Source organism: Bufo gargarizans, chromosome 5 (assembly GCF_014858855.1).
Source record: "Bufo gargarizans isolate SCDJY-AF-19 chromosome 5, ASM1485885v1, whole genome shotgun sequence".
NCBI lineage: Eukaryota > Metazoa > Chordata > Amphibia > Anura > Bufonidae > Bufo > Bufo gargarizans.
In genome coordinates, this window is record NC_058084.1 from 43,275,380 (window position 1) to 43,296,359 (window position 20,980).

Genomic DNA, 20,980 nt, shown 5'->3' on the forward strand with positions numbered 1-20,980 from the left:
ATTGCCCCCTCTTCCACATCACCCCACATTTGTCATACACAATTTTATTTATTTTTCTAATAACTACCTCTTTCAGGCAAGATCAATTTAAGACCTTCAGATGCCTGAATGTTCTTAGCAATATTTTATATGCCACAATGACATACTGTATTGTAGTGCTATGACATATGTGAATAGTGATGGGTGCAGTAAAGTCCCAGGGAAGCATGAAAAAGGGGTGTTGCTTGCACCAGGAGCGTGTCACCAAGGGGCCCGGCCTTGATGGAGTAAAGGCCCTAGATATAGGTGACCACCAAGTTAGTTGGTGGACACCAAGACAGTTAACTTAGGCTTTTACTGGGAACAGGCAATGTGTTGGGTGAGTGCCTGTTCCCCATGCTCCAGTCTGGGAATATGTCCATGTCCAGGGATGGTATTTAATCCTGTTGCTGGACTTGGGTGTGGCTCCCAGTCTGGGGAAGGAGACAGAGTTTTTGTGAAACACCTGCTGGAGGCTCTGGAAGAGTGGTCTCAGCTGGGCTGGCTGAGGGGCCACGGGGATAGGTGCTAGCCGGATTGTTGGGGGACGCCGTGAAGCTTGGGCGCAAGTGGTCACAAGGCTGGAGTCGGGAGGACTACTGGGCCACACTCCCCCATTAAGGCACTGGACTTTAGACTGCGTGTGAATGGTGCTCTGTACAGCCAGGAGGCTGATGGACATTAGGCTGGGAAAGCCACATGTTATGACCGTGTCTGAACGGTGCTTTAGGTGAGTCAGGTTATTATGTTATGTTTAGTTAGAGCCCAGCCAGGCAGGTGTTTATTTTGTATAATTTGTGTTTGTTTTGCTGAGGTGCCAAATAAAGTGATGTTTGGACCTGAAACTTGGTGTCTGGCGAAGATACTTGTGTGAATGAACCCCGGAGAAGAGCTAATCCCCCACTATATATATATATATATATATATATATATATATATAGCAAACAAATAAAGTAGCAGCACACCACTAAATGCACTAAGACTGAGTGAACAGGTGAATGTGTGAACAGGGTCAAATACATGACGCCAATACTTACTAATAAGTAGGGATGAGCGAACTCGAACTGTATAGTTCGGGTTCGTACCGAATTTTGGGGTGTCCGTGACACGGACCCGAACCCGGACATTTTCGTAAAAGTCCGGGTTCGGGTTCGGTGTTCGTCGCTTTCTTGGCGCTTTTGTGACGCTTTCTTGGCGCTTTTTGAAAGGCTGCAAAGCAGCCAATCAACAAGCGTCATACTACTTGCCCCAAGAGGCCATCACAGCCATGCCTACTATTGGCATGGCTGTGATTGGCCAGAGCACCATGTGACCCAGCCTCTATTTAAGCTGGAGTCACATAGCGCCGCCCGTCACTCTGCTCTGATTAGCGTAGGGAGAGGTTGCGGCTGCGACAGTAGGGCGAGATTAGGCAGATTAACTCCTCCAAAGGACTTGATTATTGATCGATCTGCAGCTGTGGGTCATTGAGCTGCTGATACTCAATTGCTCACTGTTTTTAGGCTGCCCAGACCGTTTGTCAGTCACATTTTTCTGGGGTGATCGGCGGCCATTTTGTGTCTTGTGGTGCGCCAGCACAAGCTGCGACCAAGTGCATTTAACCCTCAATGGTGTGGTTGTTTTTTGGCTAAAGCCTACATCAGGGTGAAGCTGTCACACCAAGTGCATTTAACCAGCAATAGTCTGTTTATTTTTTGGCCATATACTACATCAGGGGCAAGCTGCGCCTGTCACCAAGTGCATTTAACCCTCAATGGTGTGGTTGTTTTTTGGCTAAAGCCTACATCAGGGTGAAGCTGTCACACCAAGTGCATTTAACCAGCAATAGTCTGTTTATTTTTTGGCCATATACTACATCAGGGGCAAGCTGCGCCCGTCACCAAGTGCATTTAACCCTCAGTAGTGTGGTTGGTCAAGCTATCACACCAAGTGCATTTAACCAGCAATAGTCTGTTCATTTTTTGGCCATATACTAAATCAGGGGCAAGCTGCGCCCGTCACCAAGTGCATTTAACCAGCAATAGTCTGTTAATTTTTTGGCCATATACTACATCAGGGGCAAGCTGCGCCCGTCACCAAGTGCATTTAACCCTCAGTAGTGTGGTTGGTCAAGCTGTGACACCAAGTGCATTTAACCAGCAATAGTCTGTTCATTTTTTGGCCATATACTACATCAGGGGCAAGCTGCGCCCGTCACCAAGTGCATTTAACCCTCAGTAGTGTGGTTGGTCAAGCTATCACACCAAGTGCATTTAACCAGCAATAGTCTGTTCATTTTTTGGCCATATACTAAATCAGGGGCAAGCTGCGCCTGTCACCAAGTGCATTTAACCAGCAATAGTCTGTTCATTTTTTGGCCATATACTACATCAGGGGCAAGCTGCGCCCGTCACCAAGTGCATTTAACCCTCAGTAGTGTGGTTGGTCAAGCTGTGACACCAAGTGCATTTAACCAGCAATAGTCTGTTCATTTTTTGGCCATATACTACATCAGGGGCAAGCTGTGCCCGTCACCAAGTGCATTTAACCAGCAATAGTGTGGTTATTTTTTGGCCATATCCCAGTCTAATTCTGTCACTAAATCCATACCTGTCACCCAGCGCCTAAATACTAGGCCTCAAATTTATATCCCGCTAAATCTGTCGTTACCGCTGTACTGTTGTGGCTGGGCAAGTTATTTAGTGTCCGTCAAAGCACATTTTTTGTTCAGGGTTGAAATACAATTCCCAATTTAGCAATTTCATAATTTAGTGGTTTCTGCTATATCAGAGCTATTTGAAATCTATCCCTAAAAGGGTATATAATATTCAAGGTGCACATAGGGTCATTCAGAATAACTTCACACACACGCTACTGTGCATTTCCAAGTCCAATTCTGTTAGTAAATCCATACCGGTCACCCAGCGCCTAAATACTAGGCCTCAAATTTATATCCCGCTAAATCTCTTGTTACCGCTGTCCTCTTGTGGCTGGGAAAGTTATTTAGTGTCTGTCAAAGCACATTTTTTGTTCTGGGTTGAAATAAAATTCCCAATTTAGCAATTTCATAATTTAGTGGTTTCTGCTATATCAGAGCTTTTTGAAATCTATCCCTAAAAGGGTATATAATATTCAAGGTGCACATAGGGTCATTCAGAATAACTTCACACACATGCTACTGTGCATTTCCAAGTCCAATTCTGTTAGTAAATCCATACCGGTCACCCAGCGCCTAAATACTAGGCCTCAAATTTATATCCCGCTAAATCTCTTGTTACCGCTGTACTGTTGTGGCTGGGAAAGTTATTTAGTGTCTGTCAAAGCACATTTTTTGTTCTGGGTTGAAATACAATTCCCAATTTAGCAATTTCATAATTTAGTGGTTTCTGCTATATCAGAGCTATTTGAAATCTATCCCTAAAAGGGTATATAATATTCAAGGTGCACATAGGGTCATTCAGAATAACTTCACACACACGCTACTGTGCATTTCCAAGTCCAATTCTGTTAGTAAATCCATACCGGTCACCCAGCGCCTAAATACTAGGCCTCAAATTTATATCCCGCTAAATCTCTTGTTACCGCTGTCCTGTTGTGGCTGGGAAAGTTATTTAGTGTCTGTCAAAGCACATTTTTTGTTCTGGGTTGAAATACAATTCCCAATTTAGCAATTTCATAATTTAGTGGTTTCTGCTATATCAGAGCTATTTGAAATCTATCCCTAAAAGGGTATATAATATTCAAGGTGCACATAGGGTCATTCAGAATAACTTCACACACACGCTACTGTGCATTTCCAAGTCCAATTCTGTTAGTAAATCCATACCGGTCACCCAGCGCCTAAATACTAGGCCTCAAATTTATATCCCGCAAAATCTCTTGTTACCGCTGTCCTGTTGTGGCTGGGAAAGTTATTTAGTGTCTGTCAAAGCACATTTTTTGTTCTGGGTTGAAATACAATTCCCAATTTAGCAATTTCATAATTTAGTGGTTTCTGCTGTATCAGAGCTATTTGAAATCTATCCCTAAAAGGGTATATAATATTCTAGGTGCACATAGGGTCATTCAGAATAACTTCACACACACGCTACTGTGCATTTCCAAGTCTAATTCTGTCAGTAAATCTATACCGGTCACCCAGCACCTAAATACTAGGCCTCAAATTTATATTCAGCTGAATTTGAATACAATACATTGGGCCAAATAATATTTTTGTTGTTGTGGTGAACGATAACAATGAGGAAAACATCTAGTAAGGGACGCGGACGTGGACATGGTCGTGGTGGTGTTAGTGGACCCTCTGGTGCTGGGAGAGGACGTTGCCGTTCTGCCACATCCACACGTCCTAGTGTACCAACTACCTCAGGTCCCAGTAGCAGCCAGAATTTACAGCGATATATGGTGGGGCCCAATGCCGTTCTAAGGATGGTAAGGCCTGAGCAGGTACAGGCATTAGTCAATTGGGTGGCCGACAGTGGATCCAGCACGTTCACATTATCTCCCACCCAGTCTTCTGCAGAAAGCGCACAGATGGCGCCTGAAAACCAACCCCATCAGTCTGTCACATCACCCCCATGCATACCAGGGAAACTGTCTCAGCCTCAAGTTATGCAGCAGTCTCTTATGCTGTTTGAAGACTCCGCTGGCAGGGTTTCCCAAGAGCATCCACCTAGCCCTTCCCCAGCGGTGAAAGACATAGAATGCACTGACGCACAACCACTTATGTTTCCTGATGATGAGGACATGGGAATACCACCTCAGCATGTCTCTGATGATGACGAAACACAGGTGCCAACTGCTGCGTCTTTCTGCAGTGTGCAGACTGAACAGGAGGTCAGGGATCAAGACTGGGTGGAAGACGATGCAGGGGACGATGAGGTCCTAGACCCCACATAGAATGAAGGTCGTGCCACTGACTTTCACAGTTCGGAGGAAGAGGCAGTGGTGAGACCGAGCCAACAGCGTAGCAAAAGAGGGAGCAGTGGGCAAAAGCAGAACACCCGCCGCCAAGAGACTCCGCCTGCTACTGACCGCCGCCATCTTGGACCGAGCACCCCAAAGGCAGCTTCAAGGAGTTCCCTGGCATGGCACTTCTTCAAACAATGTGCTGACGACAAGACCCGAGTGGTTTGCACGCTGTGCCATCAGAGCCTGAAGCGAGGCATTAACGTTCTGAACCTTAGCACAACCTGCATGACCAGGCACCTGCATGCAAAGCATGAACTGCAGTGGAGTAAACACCTTAAAACCAAGGAAGTCACTCAGGCTCCCCCTGCTACCTCTTCTGCTGCTGCCGCCTCGGCCTCTTCTGCTGCTGCCGCCTCGGCCTCTTCCTCCGCCTCTGGAGGAACGTTGGCACCTGCCGCCCAGCAAACAGGGGATGTACCACCAACACCACCACCACCTCCGTCACCAAGCATCTCAACCATGTCACACGGCAGCGTTCAGCTCTCCATCTCACAAACATTTGAGAGAAAGCGTAAATTCCCACCTAGCCACCCTCGATCCCTGGCCCTGAATGCCAGCATTTCTAAACTACTGGCCTATGAAATGCTGTCATTTAGGCTGGTGGACACAGACAGCTTCAAACAGCTCATGTCGCTTGCTGTCCCACAGTATGTTGTTCCCAGCCGGCACTACTTCTCCAAGAGAGCCGTGCCTTCCCTGCACAACCAAGTATCCGATAAAATCAAGTGTGCACTGCGCAACGCCATCTGTGGCAAGGTCCACCTAACCACAGATACGTGGACCAGTAAGCACGGCCAGGGACGCTATATCTCCCTAACTGCACACTGGGTAAATGTAGTGGCAGCTGGGCCCCAGGCGGAGAGCTGTTTGGCGCACGTCCTTCCGCCGCCAAGGATCACAGGGCAACATTCTTTGCCTCCTGTTGCCACCTCCTCCTACTCGACTTCCTCCTCCTCTTCTTCCACCTGCTCATCTAGTCAGCCACACACCTTCACCACCAACTTCAGCACAGCCCGGGGTAAACGTCAGCAGGCCATTCTGAAACTATGTTTGGGGGACAGGGCCCACACCGCACAGGAGTTGTGGCGGGGTATAGAACAACAGACCGACGAGTGGTTGCTGCCGGTGAGCCTCAAGCCCGGCCTGGTGGTGTGTGATAATGGGCGAAATCTCGTTGCAGCTCTGGGACTAGCCAGTTTTACGCACATCCCTTGCTTGGCGCATGTGCTGAATTTGGTGGTGCAGAAGTTCATTCACAACTACCCCGACATGTCAGAGCTGCTGCATAAAGTGCGGGCCGTCTGTTCGCGCTTCCGGCGTTCACATCCTGCTGCTGCTCGCCTGTCTGCGCTACAGCGTAACTTCGGCCTTCCCGCTCACCGCCTCATATGCGACGTGCCCACCAGGTGGAACTCCACCTTGCACATGCTGGACAGACTGTGCGAGCAGCAGCAGGCCATAGTGGAGTTTCAGCTGCAGCACGCACGGGTCAGTCGCACTACAGAACAGCACCACTTCACCACCAATGACTGGGCCTCCATGCGAGACCTGTGTGCCCTGTTGCGCTGTTTCGAGTACTCCACCAACATGGCCAGTGGCGATGACGCCATTATCAGCGTTACAATACCACTTCTATGTCTCCTTGAGAAAACACTTAGGGCGATGATGGAAGAGGAGGAGGAGGAGGAGGAGGAGGAGGAGGAAGAGGGGTCATTTTTAGCACTTTCAGGCCAGTCTCTTCGAAGTGACTCAGAGGGAGGTTTTTGGCAACAGCAGAGGCCAGGTACAAATGTGGCCAGCCAGGGCCCACTACTGGAGGACGAGGAGGACGAGGATGAGGAGGAGGTGGAGGAGGATGAGGATGAAGCATGGTCACAGCGGGGTGGCACCCAACGCAGCTCGGGTCCATCACTGGTGTGTGGCTGGGGGGAAAGGCAGGACAATGACGATACGCCCCCCACAGAGGACAGCTTGTCCTTACCCCTGGGCAGCCTGGCACACATGAGCGAGTACATGCTGCAGTGCCTGCGCAACGACAGCAGAGTTGCCCACATTTTAACCTGTGCGGACTACTGGGTTGCCACCCTGCTGGATCCACGCTACAAAGACAATGTGCCCACCTTACTTCCTGCACTGGAGCGTGATAGGAAGATGCGCGAGTACAAGCGCACGTTGGTAGACGCGCTACTGAGAGCATTCCCAAATGTCACAGGGGAACAAGTGGAAGCCCAAGGCCAAGGCAGAGGAGGAGCAAGAGGTCGCCAAGGCAGCTGTGTCACGGCCAGCTCCTTTGAGGGCAGGGTTAGCATGGCAGAGATGTGGAAAACTTTTTTCAACACGCCACAGCTAACTGCACCACCACCTGATACGCAACGTGTTAGCAGGAGGCAACATTTCACTAACATGGTGGAACAGTACGTGTGCACACCCCTCCACGTACTGACTGATGGTTCGGCCCCATTCAACTTCTGGGTCTCTAAATTGTCCACGTGGCCAGAGCTAGCCTTTTATGCCTTGGAGGTGCTGGCCTGCCCGGCGGCCACCGTTTTGTCTGAACGTGTATTCAGCACGGCAGGGGGCGTCATTACAGACAAACGCAGCCGCCTGTCTGCAGCCAATGTGGACAAGCTGACGTTCATAAAAATGAACCAGGCATGGATCCCACAGGACCTGTCCGTCCCTTGTCCAGATTAGACATTAACTACCTCCCCTTAACCATATATTATTGGACTCCAGGGCACTTCCTCATTCAATCCTATTTTTATTTTCATTTTACCATTATATTGCGAGGCTACCCAAAGTTGAATGAACCTCTCCTCTGTCTGGGTGCCGGGGCCTAAATATATGCCAATGGACTGTTCCAATGTTGGGTGACGTGAAGCCTGATTCTCTGCTATGACATGCAGACTAATTCTCTGCTGACATGAAGACAGATTCTCTGTTACGGGACCTCTCTCCTCTGCCTGGGTGCTGGGCCTAAATATATGCCAATGGACTGTTGCAGTGGTGGCTGACATGAAGCCTCATTCTCTGCTATGACATGCAGACTAATTCTCTGCTGACATGAAGCCAGATTGTCTGTTACGGGACCTCTCTCCTCTCCCTGTGTGCTGGGCCTAAATATATGCCAATGGACTGTTGCAGTGGTGGGTGACGTGAAGCCTGATTCTCTGCTATGACATGCAGACTGATTCTCTGCTGACATGAAGCCAGATCCTCTGTTACGGGACCTCTCTCCTCTGCCTGGGTGCTGGGCCTAAATTTATGAAAATGGACTCTTACAGTGGTGGGTGACGTGAAGCCTGATTCTCTGCTATGACATGAAGACTGATTCTCTGCTGACATGAAGCCAGATTGTCTGTTACGGGACCTCTCTCCTCTGCCTGGGTGCTGGGCCTAAATATATGCCAATGGACTATTGCAGTGGTGGCTGACGTGAAGCCTCATTCTCTGCTATGACATGCAGACTAATTCTCTGCTGACATGAAGCCAGATCCTCTGTTACGGGACCTCTCTCCTCTGCCTGTGTGCTGGGCCTAAATATATGCCAATGGACTGTTGCACTGGTGGCTGACGTGAAGCCTGATTCTCTGCTATGACATGCAGACTGATTCTCTGCTGACATGAAGCCAGATTGTCTGTTACGGGACCTCTCTCCTCTGCCTGGGTGCTGGGCCTAAATTTATGAAAATGGACTCTTACAGTGGTGGGTGACGTGAAGCCTGATTCTCTGCTATGACATGCAGACTAATTCTCTGCTGACATGAAGCCAGATTGTCTGTTACGGGACCTCTCTCCTCTGCCTGGGTGCCGGGGCCTAAATATCTGAGAATGGACTGTTCCAGTGGTGGGTGACGGGAAGCCAGATTCTCTGCTATGGGACCTCTCTCCAATTGATTTTGGTTAATTTTTATTTATTTAATTTTTATTTTAATTCATTTCCCTATCCACATTTGTTTGCAGGGGATTTACCTACATGTTGCTGCCTTTTGCAGCCCTCTAGCCCTTTCCTGGGCTGTTTTACAGCCGTTTTAGTGCCGAAAAGTCCGGGTCCCCATTGACTTCAATGGGGTTCGGGTTCGGGACGAAGTTCGGATCGGGTTTGGATCCCGAACCCGAACATTTCCGGGAAGTTCGGCCGAACTTCTCGAACCCGAACATCCAGGTGTTCGCTCAACTCTACTAATAAGCAGTGAAGAAGCTCTTAGCGCATATTATTGATCAAAAATATGTCGAGCCCATCTACCGGACGGCAAGGTAGCTTATTATCAGATGGGACCTACTCTAACACGGAGGATCCAGCTCCATTGTTACTCTGATTAAAAACACCAAGAGGTGGGGGATGGGCGGGGAGTGCTAAGTTTCAAAGAGGATGCCTGGTTCTCTATAATATACATATAAGCAAAAAACGGAACAGCACCTCCTGAGATAAATCGCAGGTGCAATCTACCCGGCAATAATACAGCAAACAAATAAAGTAGCAGCACACCACTAAATGCACTGAGGTGGGCTCGACATATTTTTTATCAATAATATGCGCTAAGAGCTTCTTCACTGCTTAGCAGTAAGTATTGGCGTCATGTATTTGACCCTGTTCACACATTCACCTGTTCATTCAGTCTTAGTGCATTTAGTGGTGTGCTGCTACTTTATTTGTTTGCTGTATTATTGCCGGGTAGCTTGCACCTGCGATTTGTCTCAGGAGGTGCTGTTCCATTTTTTTCTTTATATATATATATATATATATATATATATATATATATGTGTGCAATATATTTTATATATGCATTCATTGACAAAAAAAATTACTGCACTAAGAAGGATATCGGGGGGAAAACTGTACAATTGAATGGAGGCTCTAGGACCCTGTTGGGCCCCCTCTAGCTTGGATACAAGATTAAATACGGTTGGGCATACAGGTTCTCAATGGTGTCTTGTGGCACATTTGCCCACAGATGTCGCTGCTGGGCATTCCGATCCTGTACACTCGTAGGTTACCGAAGCTGGTGTCCCAGCTGTTCCTATAAATGATTAATTGGTGAAAAATCAGGTGACTGGGCAGGCCAAGGAATTATTACAATCTGGCAGAGACATTTCCTGCTGAAAGTGCTGTTTGGAAGCCCTGCCATGATTAGCCACATCTGTGGCCGCAGGATGTCCTGCACATATTGCTGAGTTGTTAGTGTTCCTCATATCACTACTAGGGACGACCGACAGTCATATGCAATGGCTCTTTAGATCATCACACCAGAAGTTGAGATAGCGTGTTGCTCCACAGCAATGGCAGAATTGAAGCACTCATTAGAAGACCACAGTACATGAACTCACCCCTCATGACATCCCAAACAGAACCTGGATACATCGGTAAAGACAATACAGTTCCAATCTGTAGCAGTCCAGGTTTCCTGTTCGTGACACCACTACAAACAAAGATGATGGTGGCTGGCTTTCAAAGGCAGGACACGTAAGGGACATTAAATCTTCTACTAAATGCCTGGAAACAGGCTAGATTGATGGGATTTATCGAAATGACTATTCTGCTTCTCTCAGTCCAATGATGCTCCCGTTATCAAACTCTGACAGCTGGCCAAAATGGCTTTGATTGCATTGTAGAGGCATGTCGAGCGGTCACCGATCTCTCAACAAAAAGTAGACTATCCAAAAGTAGCCCCTGAGTGTCTTTTCTAAGGGCAACAGAAGAAGGACTTTTATGCCTTCTTGTGGAAAAACCAGTATGTAATAAGACCACACTGGTAATCATTTGCACATCTGCCTGAGACATAAGGCATGTTGAATTTTGCAGCAATCAGACATTTTCCAACTGGGTATATATTTTTTAACGAGAGTGTATATATTAATAGGGGAAATCCAAATTGTCTTTTATCTTCTTTTTTTTTTATTTAAAGTAATTTGCTTTACTATACAAATTCATACTAAATATTCCCTATATAAAAATGAAGCCAGATACTTGTACGTCACCCCACCTATGTTATTTCTATAATATGCGAGCAGCTCTCCATTTTATAGCAGACCTCCTGCCTTTAGGTTGCATACGGGATTATTAAATGGGCACAAAGAACTTATGTACAGAATTTTTTTTGTACTGTAAGAGCAGCTAGGGAGACATAAACTAGTGACCACAAAGGGGGTCATTTATTAAACAGAAATATTTCGCCCCAATCTGTGACTTTTTCCCACTAACGCCAGGTATAAAAAAAGTGTGCATGGCATGTGCAGGGAAGGGAACGGGCTGGCAGGCCCGTCTCATTTACCATTTTCTATGTCTGGTTTATGTGTAGAAAATGTTCTAAATGTAAGACAGCTCGGAAGCTGTTTTACATTTTGATGCGTCAGTGGATCTGCCGAAGTTATGTAGCGGCCGGCGTGACTTTATAGCTCTGGCTGATCCACCACCAGCGCAGGGGCTTATTAAGACCAGCCTCTAAATTGTTGGTCTTAATAAATATACCCCAAAGAGTTATATAGCCTTGACATAGCTGCATATACTCTGTGATATGAATGGACCCATGACTTCTGTGTCTAATGCATCCATCTTTGTAGTGCAGATGGGTTGCAGGACGGGTTTAAAAAAAAAAAAATGTGTGTTTTGCAAAAGTCTATTTTTACCAGTTTAATTTTAATTAAATAATTTTTTTTTAACCTTTTTTCTCTTTTTTTATTATCTAGCTAGAATACGCTGAGATACTGATCTCTGTTATGCAGATAATAATCTAATACCTGCAGGCTATAAGATCACTATTAGCAGCGATCTACATACCAAACTATGCTGGGTAAACATAGCAGTAAGAGACTGTGACATCATCATAGGTTTCCATGGCAACACTCAATATGAAAGAAAGCTTGCTGCATTCAGATCCCATTGCTAAACCTAACACTCATTTGGATTGTTGTGTTTAGAACATTTTTGTGACTGACAGGGAACTGATCTTTTCATTTTAGGAGAATCATACAGTATCATCTCGATCTTTCTAAAGATGTCTGATAAATTATCATTATTTACATCTTGAACTAAATTTCAATTTATTATGAATTTCCAAGAAACTTTGGTTTCCAACAAATCCAAATTTTTGGGGGTCTGTTCCGCATGAATTGTATAACATTGTAGCCACTATATTACAGTTTAGAAGACAGAAGAGAAGGCCTCTTCCACCAGCAAGCCATTTGCCTTGATACCACAGATTCCATTGATAAAGTTCACTAGATCACCGAAACGTCAGGATATTTATTGTGGACCTATACAGCAGGGCTAGCCAACCTGCGGCTCTCCAGCTGTTGCAAAACTACAACTCTCAGCATGCCCAGACAGCCTACAACTATCAGCCTACAGCCGGAGATAGTGGGAATTGTAGTTTTACAACAGCTGGAGAGCCGCAGGTTGGCCGGCCCTGCCATACAGCATACTATTTACACCGGATATGAATTGATGTATGATGTTCACTAATATCTGATTTAGAAATTAAATAAGCATTGAACAAACTTCAGGTGTGCCACGGATTACTTCATATCTTCCACCAAAAAGGGATCCATTTTGGACCATTTTCAGTAAAAAAAAACAATGCAACAATGCAGAGTGTTATTGAACAGCCTGTTTATTGTCACCGACTACCATCCGTTCACCCATAGCCATATTTATCACTGTGACTTTCACATTACTAATGCTGTCTTGGGATTAAAGAGGTTGGGTACAGTCCTAGAAGATCCTTGAGTGTCATATACAACTTTTTAGGACATTTGGGGCACTTTTGATTCACACTGAATTTATTTGGAAGAAATCTAATCTGACAACCCATTCAACCAAATAAAACCAAAACTAAATTTGGGGAATTTGTTCATCTCTATTTATCACCTATCCACAGAATAGTTGAAAAATGTACGATGACTGGTAGCGTTGTAAGGATCTCATAGGACCCCATAGCAAAGTTTATTGTCTGCCTCCAGTCCCCAACCTCATGAGATTTCTTCGTCCCAGGCTTCTGTGCAAAAAGTGTTACAGATGTTTTATAAATTCAATAATTTTTAATTAATGATGTAATAATTCATAAATCATGAACACAATACTTCTCAGAGTATTTATATTAGACAGTATAATACATTAATACTGATGCAGCAGAGTTAACAGTCACAGTGATCATGCATTAAGTAGATGTGATAGCAAGTGTTGAGCGAATCGAGGCCAAATGAGTTGACTTGGATCTGAAATTCAGGAAAAATGTGATTCGCAGCAAAGCAGATATTTTCTCACACTTTGTGGTTAATGAATCTATTTTCCCTAAAATGGTAGCAAAAGAAAGAAACATACTCACCTCATCCATTTGATCATGGAGAGGCCATCGCGACCATTTTGATTGAAGAAACTGTGCGAAATTTCAGCGCTGAATGCAAGATTTGAGAGGTTCAATGACGGGGTGCCGCGCGATCACTGTTTCCCATCATTGTGCCCGCTATTACAAAAGGAATGTGATTTGTGATGAAATAATTCATAACAAATCAAATTTCTTTGTGAAATTTGGCGAAGCAGCCGGATCAAATTTTTCATACCTTCGCTCATCACTAGTGATAACTCACCAAGTGTGTGTGTTAACTCTGCTACATCCATACATCTACTTCTTACAGTTCTGTTCCCCTCACTCAGTATATTATAAAATTGGCTGCCACCACTAGGGGAAGCTGAGTGCCTAGGGATTTATACAGTTACCATATGTGCAGGACATCCTGACGCATAGACAATTCATGGAACCTGTAAAAATCTCTTTGCACTGAGCTTTCGCTAGTAGCAGCTGTGGGAACAGAAGAAGGAATTAAGCACCAGGCCCTCCTTCTCAAGGTTCCATGGCAGTCGCATGGTCTGCCTTAATAGTAGGTACACCACTGATCTCTGGGAGTCTCAGCATTGGACCCCAACAATCAGGAGAATAAGAGTCCTCGACTCCAATATGGGAATGGAGTAGTAGTGCACATGCATGTATGACCACTTAACTTCTATGGGACTACTCTATGGGAGTCCTCAACGTGATCTGCCATCAAAGATGACTACCTACATACATTTATGTTCAGTGGATTGGCAACTATAGTGTAAACATACAAATTGTGCTTGCCTAGGAGTTGAATAGAATGTAATTTTAGACAAAGGGAACCTAAGAATAACAGGGCATGCACGTTAATCATAAATTAATTATTTGAAGAAATAAAGCTATCCTACATCTATATCATCAAAAGTAAAAATTAATTGCCCTCGTAACTTTCATGGTAAAGTTCTTGTGCAATCATGTTTCCATGACAAATATGTTCTTTCCTTGCAGGTGATGCCACAGGTTGGTGTGGAGATCCTGGAGTACCTGCACATGGTTCTAGAGAAGGCACAGAATTTAGAACAAAACATACTTTAAAATATAGCTGTGAGGTTGGGTATGTTCTTCATGGGTCGGAAGAAAGGACATGTCTGAGTAATGGATCATGGACAGGAAGACAACCGGAATGTAAAGGTACATTTTTATTGGCAATTAAATGAAATGCGTCATCAGAAAATTATCTGCTGTTTAAATCCCTTTTTTATGTTTAACATTTTTTATCATTTTTGATATTTTTAATTTTCCTTGTCACCTTTTATATTTAAACTAAAACCAAAAATCCTGCAGTTTTCGCATTGGCCACTATGTCTAATAATTAGAGATGAGTGAATTTCTGATTATAAAATTTGTTTGCGATTAGTTTACTGGTAAAAGGTGAATTGCGTTATGGATTCTATTACCATGTACCATAACGCAATCCTATGACGTTATTCATGGCGTCATAATAGAAGTCTATGGGGTGCATAACAGATCCGTCTCTTTTCCGTTATGCAGGAGAGGACTCCCCTGTATAACGGACACGGGACGAATCTGTTTTGCAGCCTATAGACTTCTATTATGACGGAATGAATAACGGAATGCCTCTAAAGGCATTCCGTTATGCATTCTGTCATAGAATTGTGTTATGGTCTGTGGTAACTGAATCCAGAATACAATTCACCTTTTACCAGTAAACGAAGAGTGAACTAATTTCAAAATATGAAATTTGCTCATCTCTACTAATAGCCATCACTTACTGGTCTGTACAAATCCTTTTACTGCAGTTGCCTGTTTATCTGTCAGAAACACAGATTAGTATAAAAAGGAGATATGCTACTATCTGATTTTAACTGGCAGATAAAAATGTTGGTGATACATTTCCTTTGAGTATCATGTTTCTCCAGAATCCACATATATATAGTGTGGGCAGTGTCTTATACCTCTAGACTAGGGATTAGCGAATTACTTGAAAATCGTTTCAGGTCTGATTAGCCACATATAAAAAAAATAAATTGATTTGGGTATGAATCGATTCTACTCAAATCAAAAGTACTATTATTGATAGATGTGCAATTCATCTTTCCTTCCTCATTTCATCAAATGTAGTGTAAGGCTATATGTACACTGACGTCATAGATCCGGCAACTGTTCCAGGAGGGAACAGCCTGCCAGACCTCTGCACACTCCAGCATTGCTAGAGGTTTGTAAGGCTCCGTAGGGCCCCATTCACTATGATGAGGACCAGTGGAGACTCTGGGATAATTGTTGGACCAAACAGGGATAATTGTTGGACCATTTTTTAATCACATTTAGACCACGTCACGCCCACAATTTTAGACACAAAGTCACAGATATCGGCGCAATTAACCATTGTGCCGCCATCTACACATGAAATCCGCCTAATCGAGGTGTATTTCAGTATATAAAATTACCCCCTTAGAATATGAGCTCTATTGGAGACAGCATGAAATATTAATGTCTGTAAAGCGCTGCAGAGAATGTTAGCCCTATATAATAATAATCTTTAGCAAAAAATCTGCAGCAAAACAAAAAATATCAGAAAATTAAAGGCTAATATACAACTGATGCACTAGGAGTGTGGGCCCTACTCGCAAGAGCTTACAATCTATAAGGAAGTAGGAGTGACACAAAAGGTATAAGTAGGTAAAATAAAATATAAATAGTGAAAAAATGAATAGCCCTCTTACATTCCACTAACCTAATAGGTCTACTTAACTAAATATAGAGATATACTTTATATGTTCAATTTATAGAGACCTACCACTATGTTCCCTTTTCATACACACACCTAGTCCTTCTGCTGATTGTTGGATAGCAGAGTGTGTATCACCTACTGGTTACAGCTTTACTGGAAGGCAGCTATTATCAATGAATCTCGGGGGACAATCTAAAGAATTATTATATTTAAAAAGTCCAAGAGAATGCCTTCAAGTGGTTAAACTGTTAAATCTGTAACCACAGTCATAGATCAAATGATAAGAAATTTGTAGATATAACACAATTTCCTGAACAATGTCTTGTAGAGATATATTGCCTTACATTGTACGCTCCTTCTTTTATTCCTGATGTCACTTAGGTTTGGTATTCACTTTATCTTTGCTGGTTGAATCTCTTCAACAAGGTTTTTATCTCTTTTTAAATAAGGTGGCTTATTTCTCAAATCTACCTTTTACATCCTGCCAGCCAAACGGCTCCACTGCTGCTTGTGAGAATATATTGAAAATAACAGAAAATCTGTTATAAATCCTTAGAGAACATGGCTAGCCCAGCTAAACCATTCAGTTCTATTTCTTCTCAACTGTAACCAACGTAAAGGCATATGAGTCACTGTGGTTTATGCTGCATCTCTCCAAGTCCAAAGTTCTGGTGGTGGTTGATTCGTCATTAATATATGATGAGATATTAGATTTTATTTTATTTTTTAAATCTGGAATCTTGAAAATTAAATAAAAAAGCACAAAGAATATTAAAGGCTATGTAGAGCTTTGGAGACAGTTTTTTTTATGATTGCATTCTACTCATTTTGGGCTAAATGTTTTATTTTTATTTTTTCAATTGGTCTTTATTAAAAATATTGAGTTGTTCTGTTACAAAGGGTTAACTGTTTTTCTACCTGTGTGAATGGTACTTTCACTTTGTGCCAGTCAAATAATAAACCTTATCTGTAAATTACTAAACGATCATCAACACTTATTTAAACCACATTCTTATGGTTAATATAAGAATTGAGCTATAATGAGTGTTTATACGGTCAGAGATAAGGAGCCCGTTAGCTCTCTGCCTGACGGAGCAGAGAAAAAAATCAGAATTTATTTCTAGATAAACTCAAAGCTGTGCAGGGAAAACGGCTCAATATTTCCTTAATAAAGACGAAATAAATAAAAAAAAGATTTTTAGCTCAATATCAACACAATAATAAAAAAATTGGCACCAAAGGTGTCTATCGCCTTTAAATATGAGTTTAAAGTAAGCATTGAAGAAAGGAGTTCTTATATGATGCTAAATATGTATTGTCCCAACATAATATCCCATTTCCTGTGATGTGTCTGATTGGCAGGTGTCTGACAGAAACAAGCATCCTGACACAACCCTTTGTTGTCACTCCATTTAGCTTCAGGAGATAGCCAACCTATCTGTTGCAGAATAATAGAGTTAAATGAAGTGATGGACACGTATGTATGTCTGCTGTTCCATGTAAATGGTAGAACACAGGTCCCCATCCTTGTGATCGCTAGGAGCCCCAATGGCCTCCAAGTTGTCTATCCTGTGGATAGGGGATTAGTTGTAATGAGTTTAATAACTATCTGTAGCATGAGCAAATAAACCTTCTTCTGTTTGCATGCATATGGTTTTATGGCCTTAGAGTAATATCCCAACTTTATGTGCTGATAGCTTTCTTCATTTTTTTTATTATAGAGAGCGTTTCTATTCCTTTATATTATTTTATATCAGAGTTCCATTTTTTTCAGATACATAACTCCAAATCTTATGCATGGGTATAGAGATAAATAATACAATTCTAACTATTTGGATACACCACTAGGGGGAGACAAGAGGCTTACTGCATACTCTTTCTAAAGCAATACATTATATACAAATTAGATAATAGTATTGTATGCCTAGGCTCCTCAAGTGGTGGCTGCAGGCAGCCAAAAGGGATTTGGAGTGGAATGGCATGGAAAGTATTTTTACTACATGATTTACAAATGACACTTCAAAGAACTAACATGAAAACCATGCTGGCCTTTTCTATCAGGGATGGAAAGCACAAGTCAGGGAGAATAGAGGCATCCACTAGCAGTAGTAAGGAACAAGGACCATGCAATTTTTAATCTCTTATATGTACACCCCCAAAAGTGGGTTGTCAAAGTGAGTTACATGCTTTGATATCTATATATTCTCTTCAGCTATTTCTATGGACTCTCCAAAGTATCATTGAACAAAATGTAATACTAAGTATTTGCAGAATAGTTCAGGTCATATTTTTACAGTTTGGGCTTTCTTTGGTGACTAATATACAGCATCAATGGTGACAAGTTAGGCAACAACAATTTATTGCATTAAATCCGCACTCACAAGTGAGAAAATCTTCGCTATTAGCAGCTGGACCATGTTATTGTTTTACGGTTCACAAATCCTTACAGCATAATTGAAAGCTATTCTTTTTTCACTGCTTGCAGAAAGATCTATCAGTGTTGATTTATAAACTGTCATTAATCATATAATAGGTGTTGCCATCTAAGTCGTAGAAAAAAAGGAAGGAAAATGTTTTTGCTCACAAAATTAAATAGGGATTAAGAGATAATATAACTGGAACACAGTGAATTATATATAAAATACTGTACATGGATTTCCTCCTTTTCTTTAAACAAGAGTATGCTTACAAAAGATCATTTTGGCTGCTCTGGTGACCATTACTGGCGGACACAAAGTTCAGTTATATTCCTCCCCAGGCCACAGTACTCACTTTCATGTGTGTTATACTTCGTTAAAAAAAAAAAAAAATACATATTTCCACTTTGCCAAATTGCCAAGAACTTGATCAGGGGCTAGATTAAGAAAATTTAGGGTTCACAGAAAGTTCAGTACTATAGCTAAGGTCCGCTGACATGTGTTGAGGTGTTTATTCATAATAGAAGCCTCAACATTGTGTCAAATCCATCACAAGACTCATTCCAACTGCTCTTGATGGAAATCATTGACTTATAATGGGGTCCATAACGGTTCTCTTGTGGTTTCCAGGTTTTCTGATGGGACTACTGACAGAGGTCTATTGTATTTGGCTTTATCTCAAGTCTACTACCATAGGAGAAAGGGTGGTGCCAAGATCATGTTTAGTAGACATTCATGAACTTAGTAGGAAGAGATAAGCTAAACAATCTTATGCAGAAAATTAGACATGTGCAAATAAAAATATTATTTATTGTGTATTCAAAATCAATAACCTTTTATGTAAATATGCTTCCCTAATTATTAAATTGCACAGTTTACCTTTACTTAAAATTTCACCAACAATTCTTCCTGATCGGTTTTGTACTGTAATGCATATACATAAGTTCAGTGTCGGACTGGGGTGCCTAGGGCCCACCAGTAAAATCTATTTTGCGGGCCCACCATACAGAAACATTCAAATATTACCTGCTCACGCAGCAGCAAGGTGCTACCAGATGATTGATCCCCCCCACCTGCAGTAACTTTGAGAAGGTAGGTCCTGGGAGAAAGAGGACAACGGCCAGCTTTCCTCTATACCTAGAAGACATCTCAGCTATCTGATCGTGTCTATAATAATAAACTGGGGAGTTTCATTCATGATCTATCAAGTTTCTTATATGAACATAGGCTGGTGGAGGTGCTGTACATTGAATATATGTATGTAGTGCAGTTTTATGCCAATTGTGCAGGGGGTGGGAGACTAGGGCCCCAACTTGCTCAGGGGCCCACCAGAGAATTCACCTGTACCCCTGTGGGCCAGTCCGAGCCTGAATAAGCTACAGCGACCCCAAAGATAATTGTCCTTTAATTTCACATTCATAGCAGTGGCGACAAAGGGTTTGGATTTATTGCGGTGTAAAATGGTCAGGGAATGATAACTCATATAATGGATTTACCTATTATCTCACTGTAAACAAGAATTGAATGTTTGAACTTTGCATGATGATAGCGAGTGCACGCCATGGATGGCATTTGTTCCAGTTGACCTTATGCAATTATTTAGTATTAGGGCATTCATTTACTTTCCTGGATAAATGAAAACTATTAGCAAAGAGACAATTAGGGAGATTTATCAAAACTGGTCGAAGAGAAAAATGTAGAGCACTTTCTGTCATCAACCGCTCAGGCCCTGAACGATGAACTCTGGTCTCTTGTTATATGTGTCAGCCTTGATGATACCACCCCCTCAAACTAAACCCGTGCTCTGGACCACCCTTTATTAGCCATAGGGTCTGGAAGAACTATTCATTTTAATTAAGGATAAGAGAATTGATTTATTAGAGTCAAAATGTTATGCAAATTTTGAAAATAATTGGATTCTATAGAATCAGAATTACTAAAGATGTGTTAGGATATAACTTTTCCAGAGATAGAGGGAAAGTGATTGAGAGATAGGGAGACAGAGAGAGAGATTTTCTAGGCATTTGGAAGAGAGAGATTGGCCAATTTGGAAGAAATTGCTGGTTTTAAAAAGTCCTGTAGCTGGTGGTGGATCGCCGAAGTTATGTAGAGGCACCGGCCTCTAAATAACTTTAGCGCATCCAGCGCTGGTTCTAAGCGTAAGATAGCTTCCTAGTTGACTTACATTTAGACCATTTTGTATGCATAAATGGTACTTCCCCATCAACACCATGCCCACTTTTTTAGACCTGGCATAAGCGGGAAAAAAGTTGCAGATTCTGCTGCACCATGGTATTTGACAGAATATACCCCAGATATATGCCACAAAAGTGGCATATATCTGGTCATAAATAAACCCCTGTGTGAAAGCCAAAGATAGGTCTTTGTTCCCAGCAATAGGTTGGTGATCCCCACCTTTTAGAGAATATCCTAGACATACAGTATGTTATGACTGGCTATTATTTGAATAAACCCTTTAAAGAGCTCTCATCAGCAGGATCAACCTTATTAAACCAGACATACTAGCTGGTAAG

The 20,980-nt window shown here is 42.8% G+C and overlaps 1 protein-coding gene across 1 annotated transcript in view; it reads left to right on the forward strand.

Annotated features, from left to right (window-relative positions):
• CSMD3 (CUB and Sushi multiple domains 3) overlaps nucleotides 1-20,980 on the forward strand; it is a 1,090,172-nt gene that overhangs the window by 970,910 nt on the left and 98,282 nt on the right. The window contains exon 55 of the mRNA XM_044293228.1: nucleotides 14,286-14,468. Coding sequence (XP_044149163.1) covers nucleotides 14,286-14,468 — 183 coding nt within the window. The remainder of the gene's footprint in view (nucleotides 1-14,285; nucleotides 14,469-20,980) is intronic.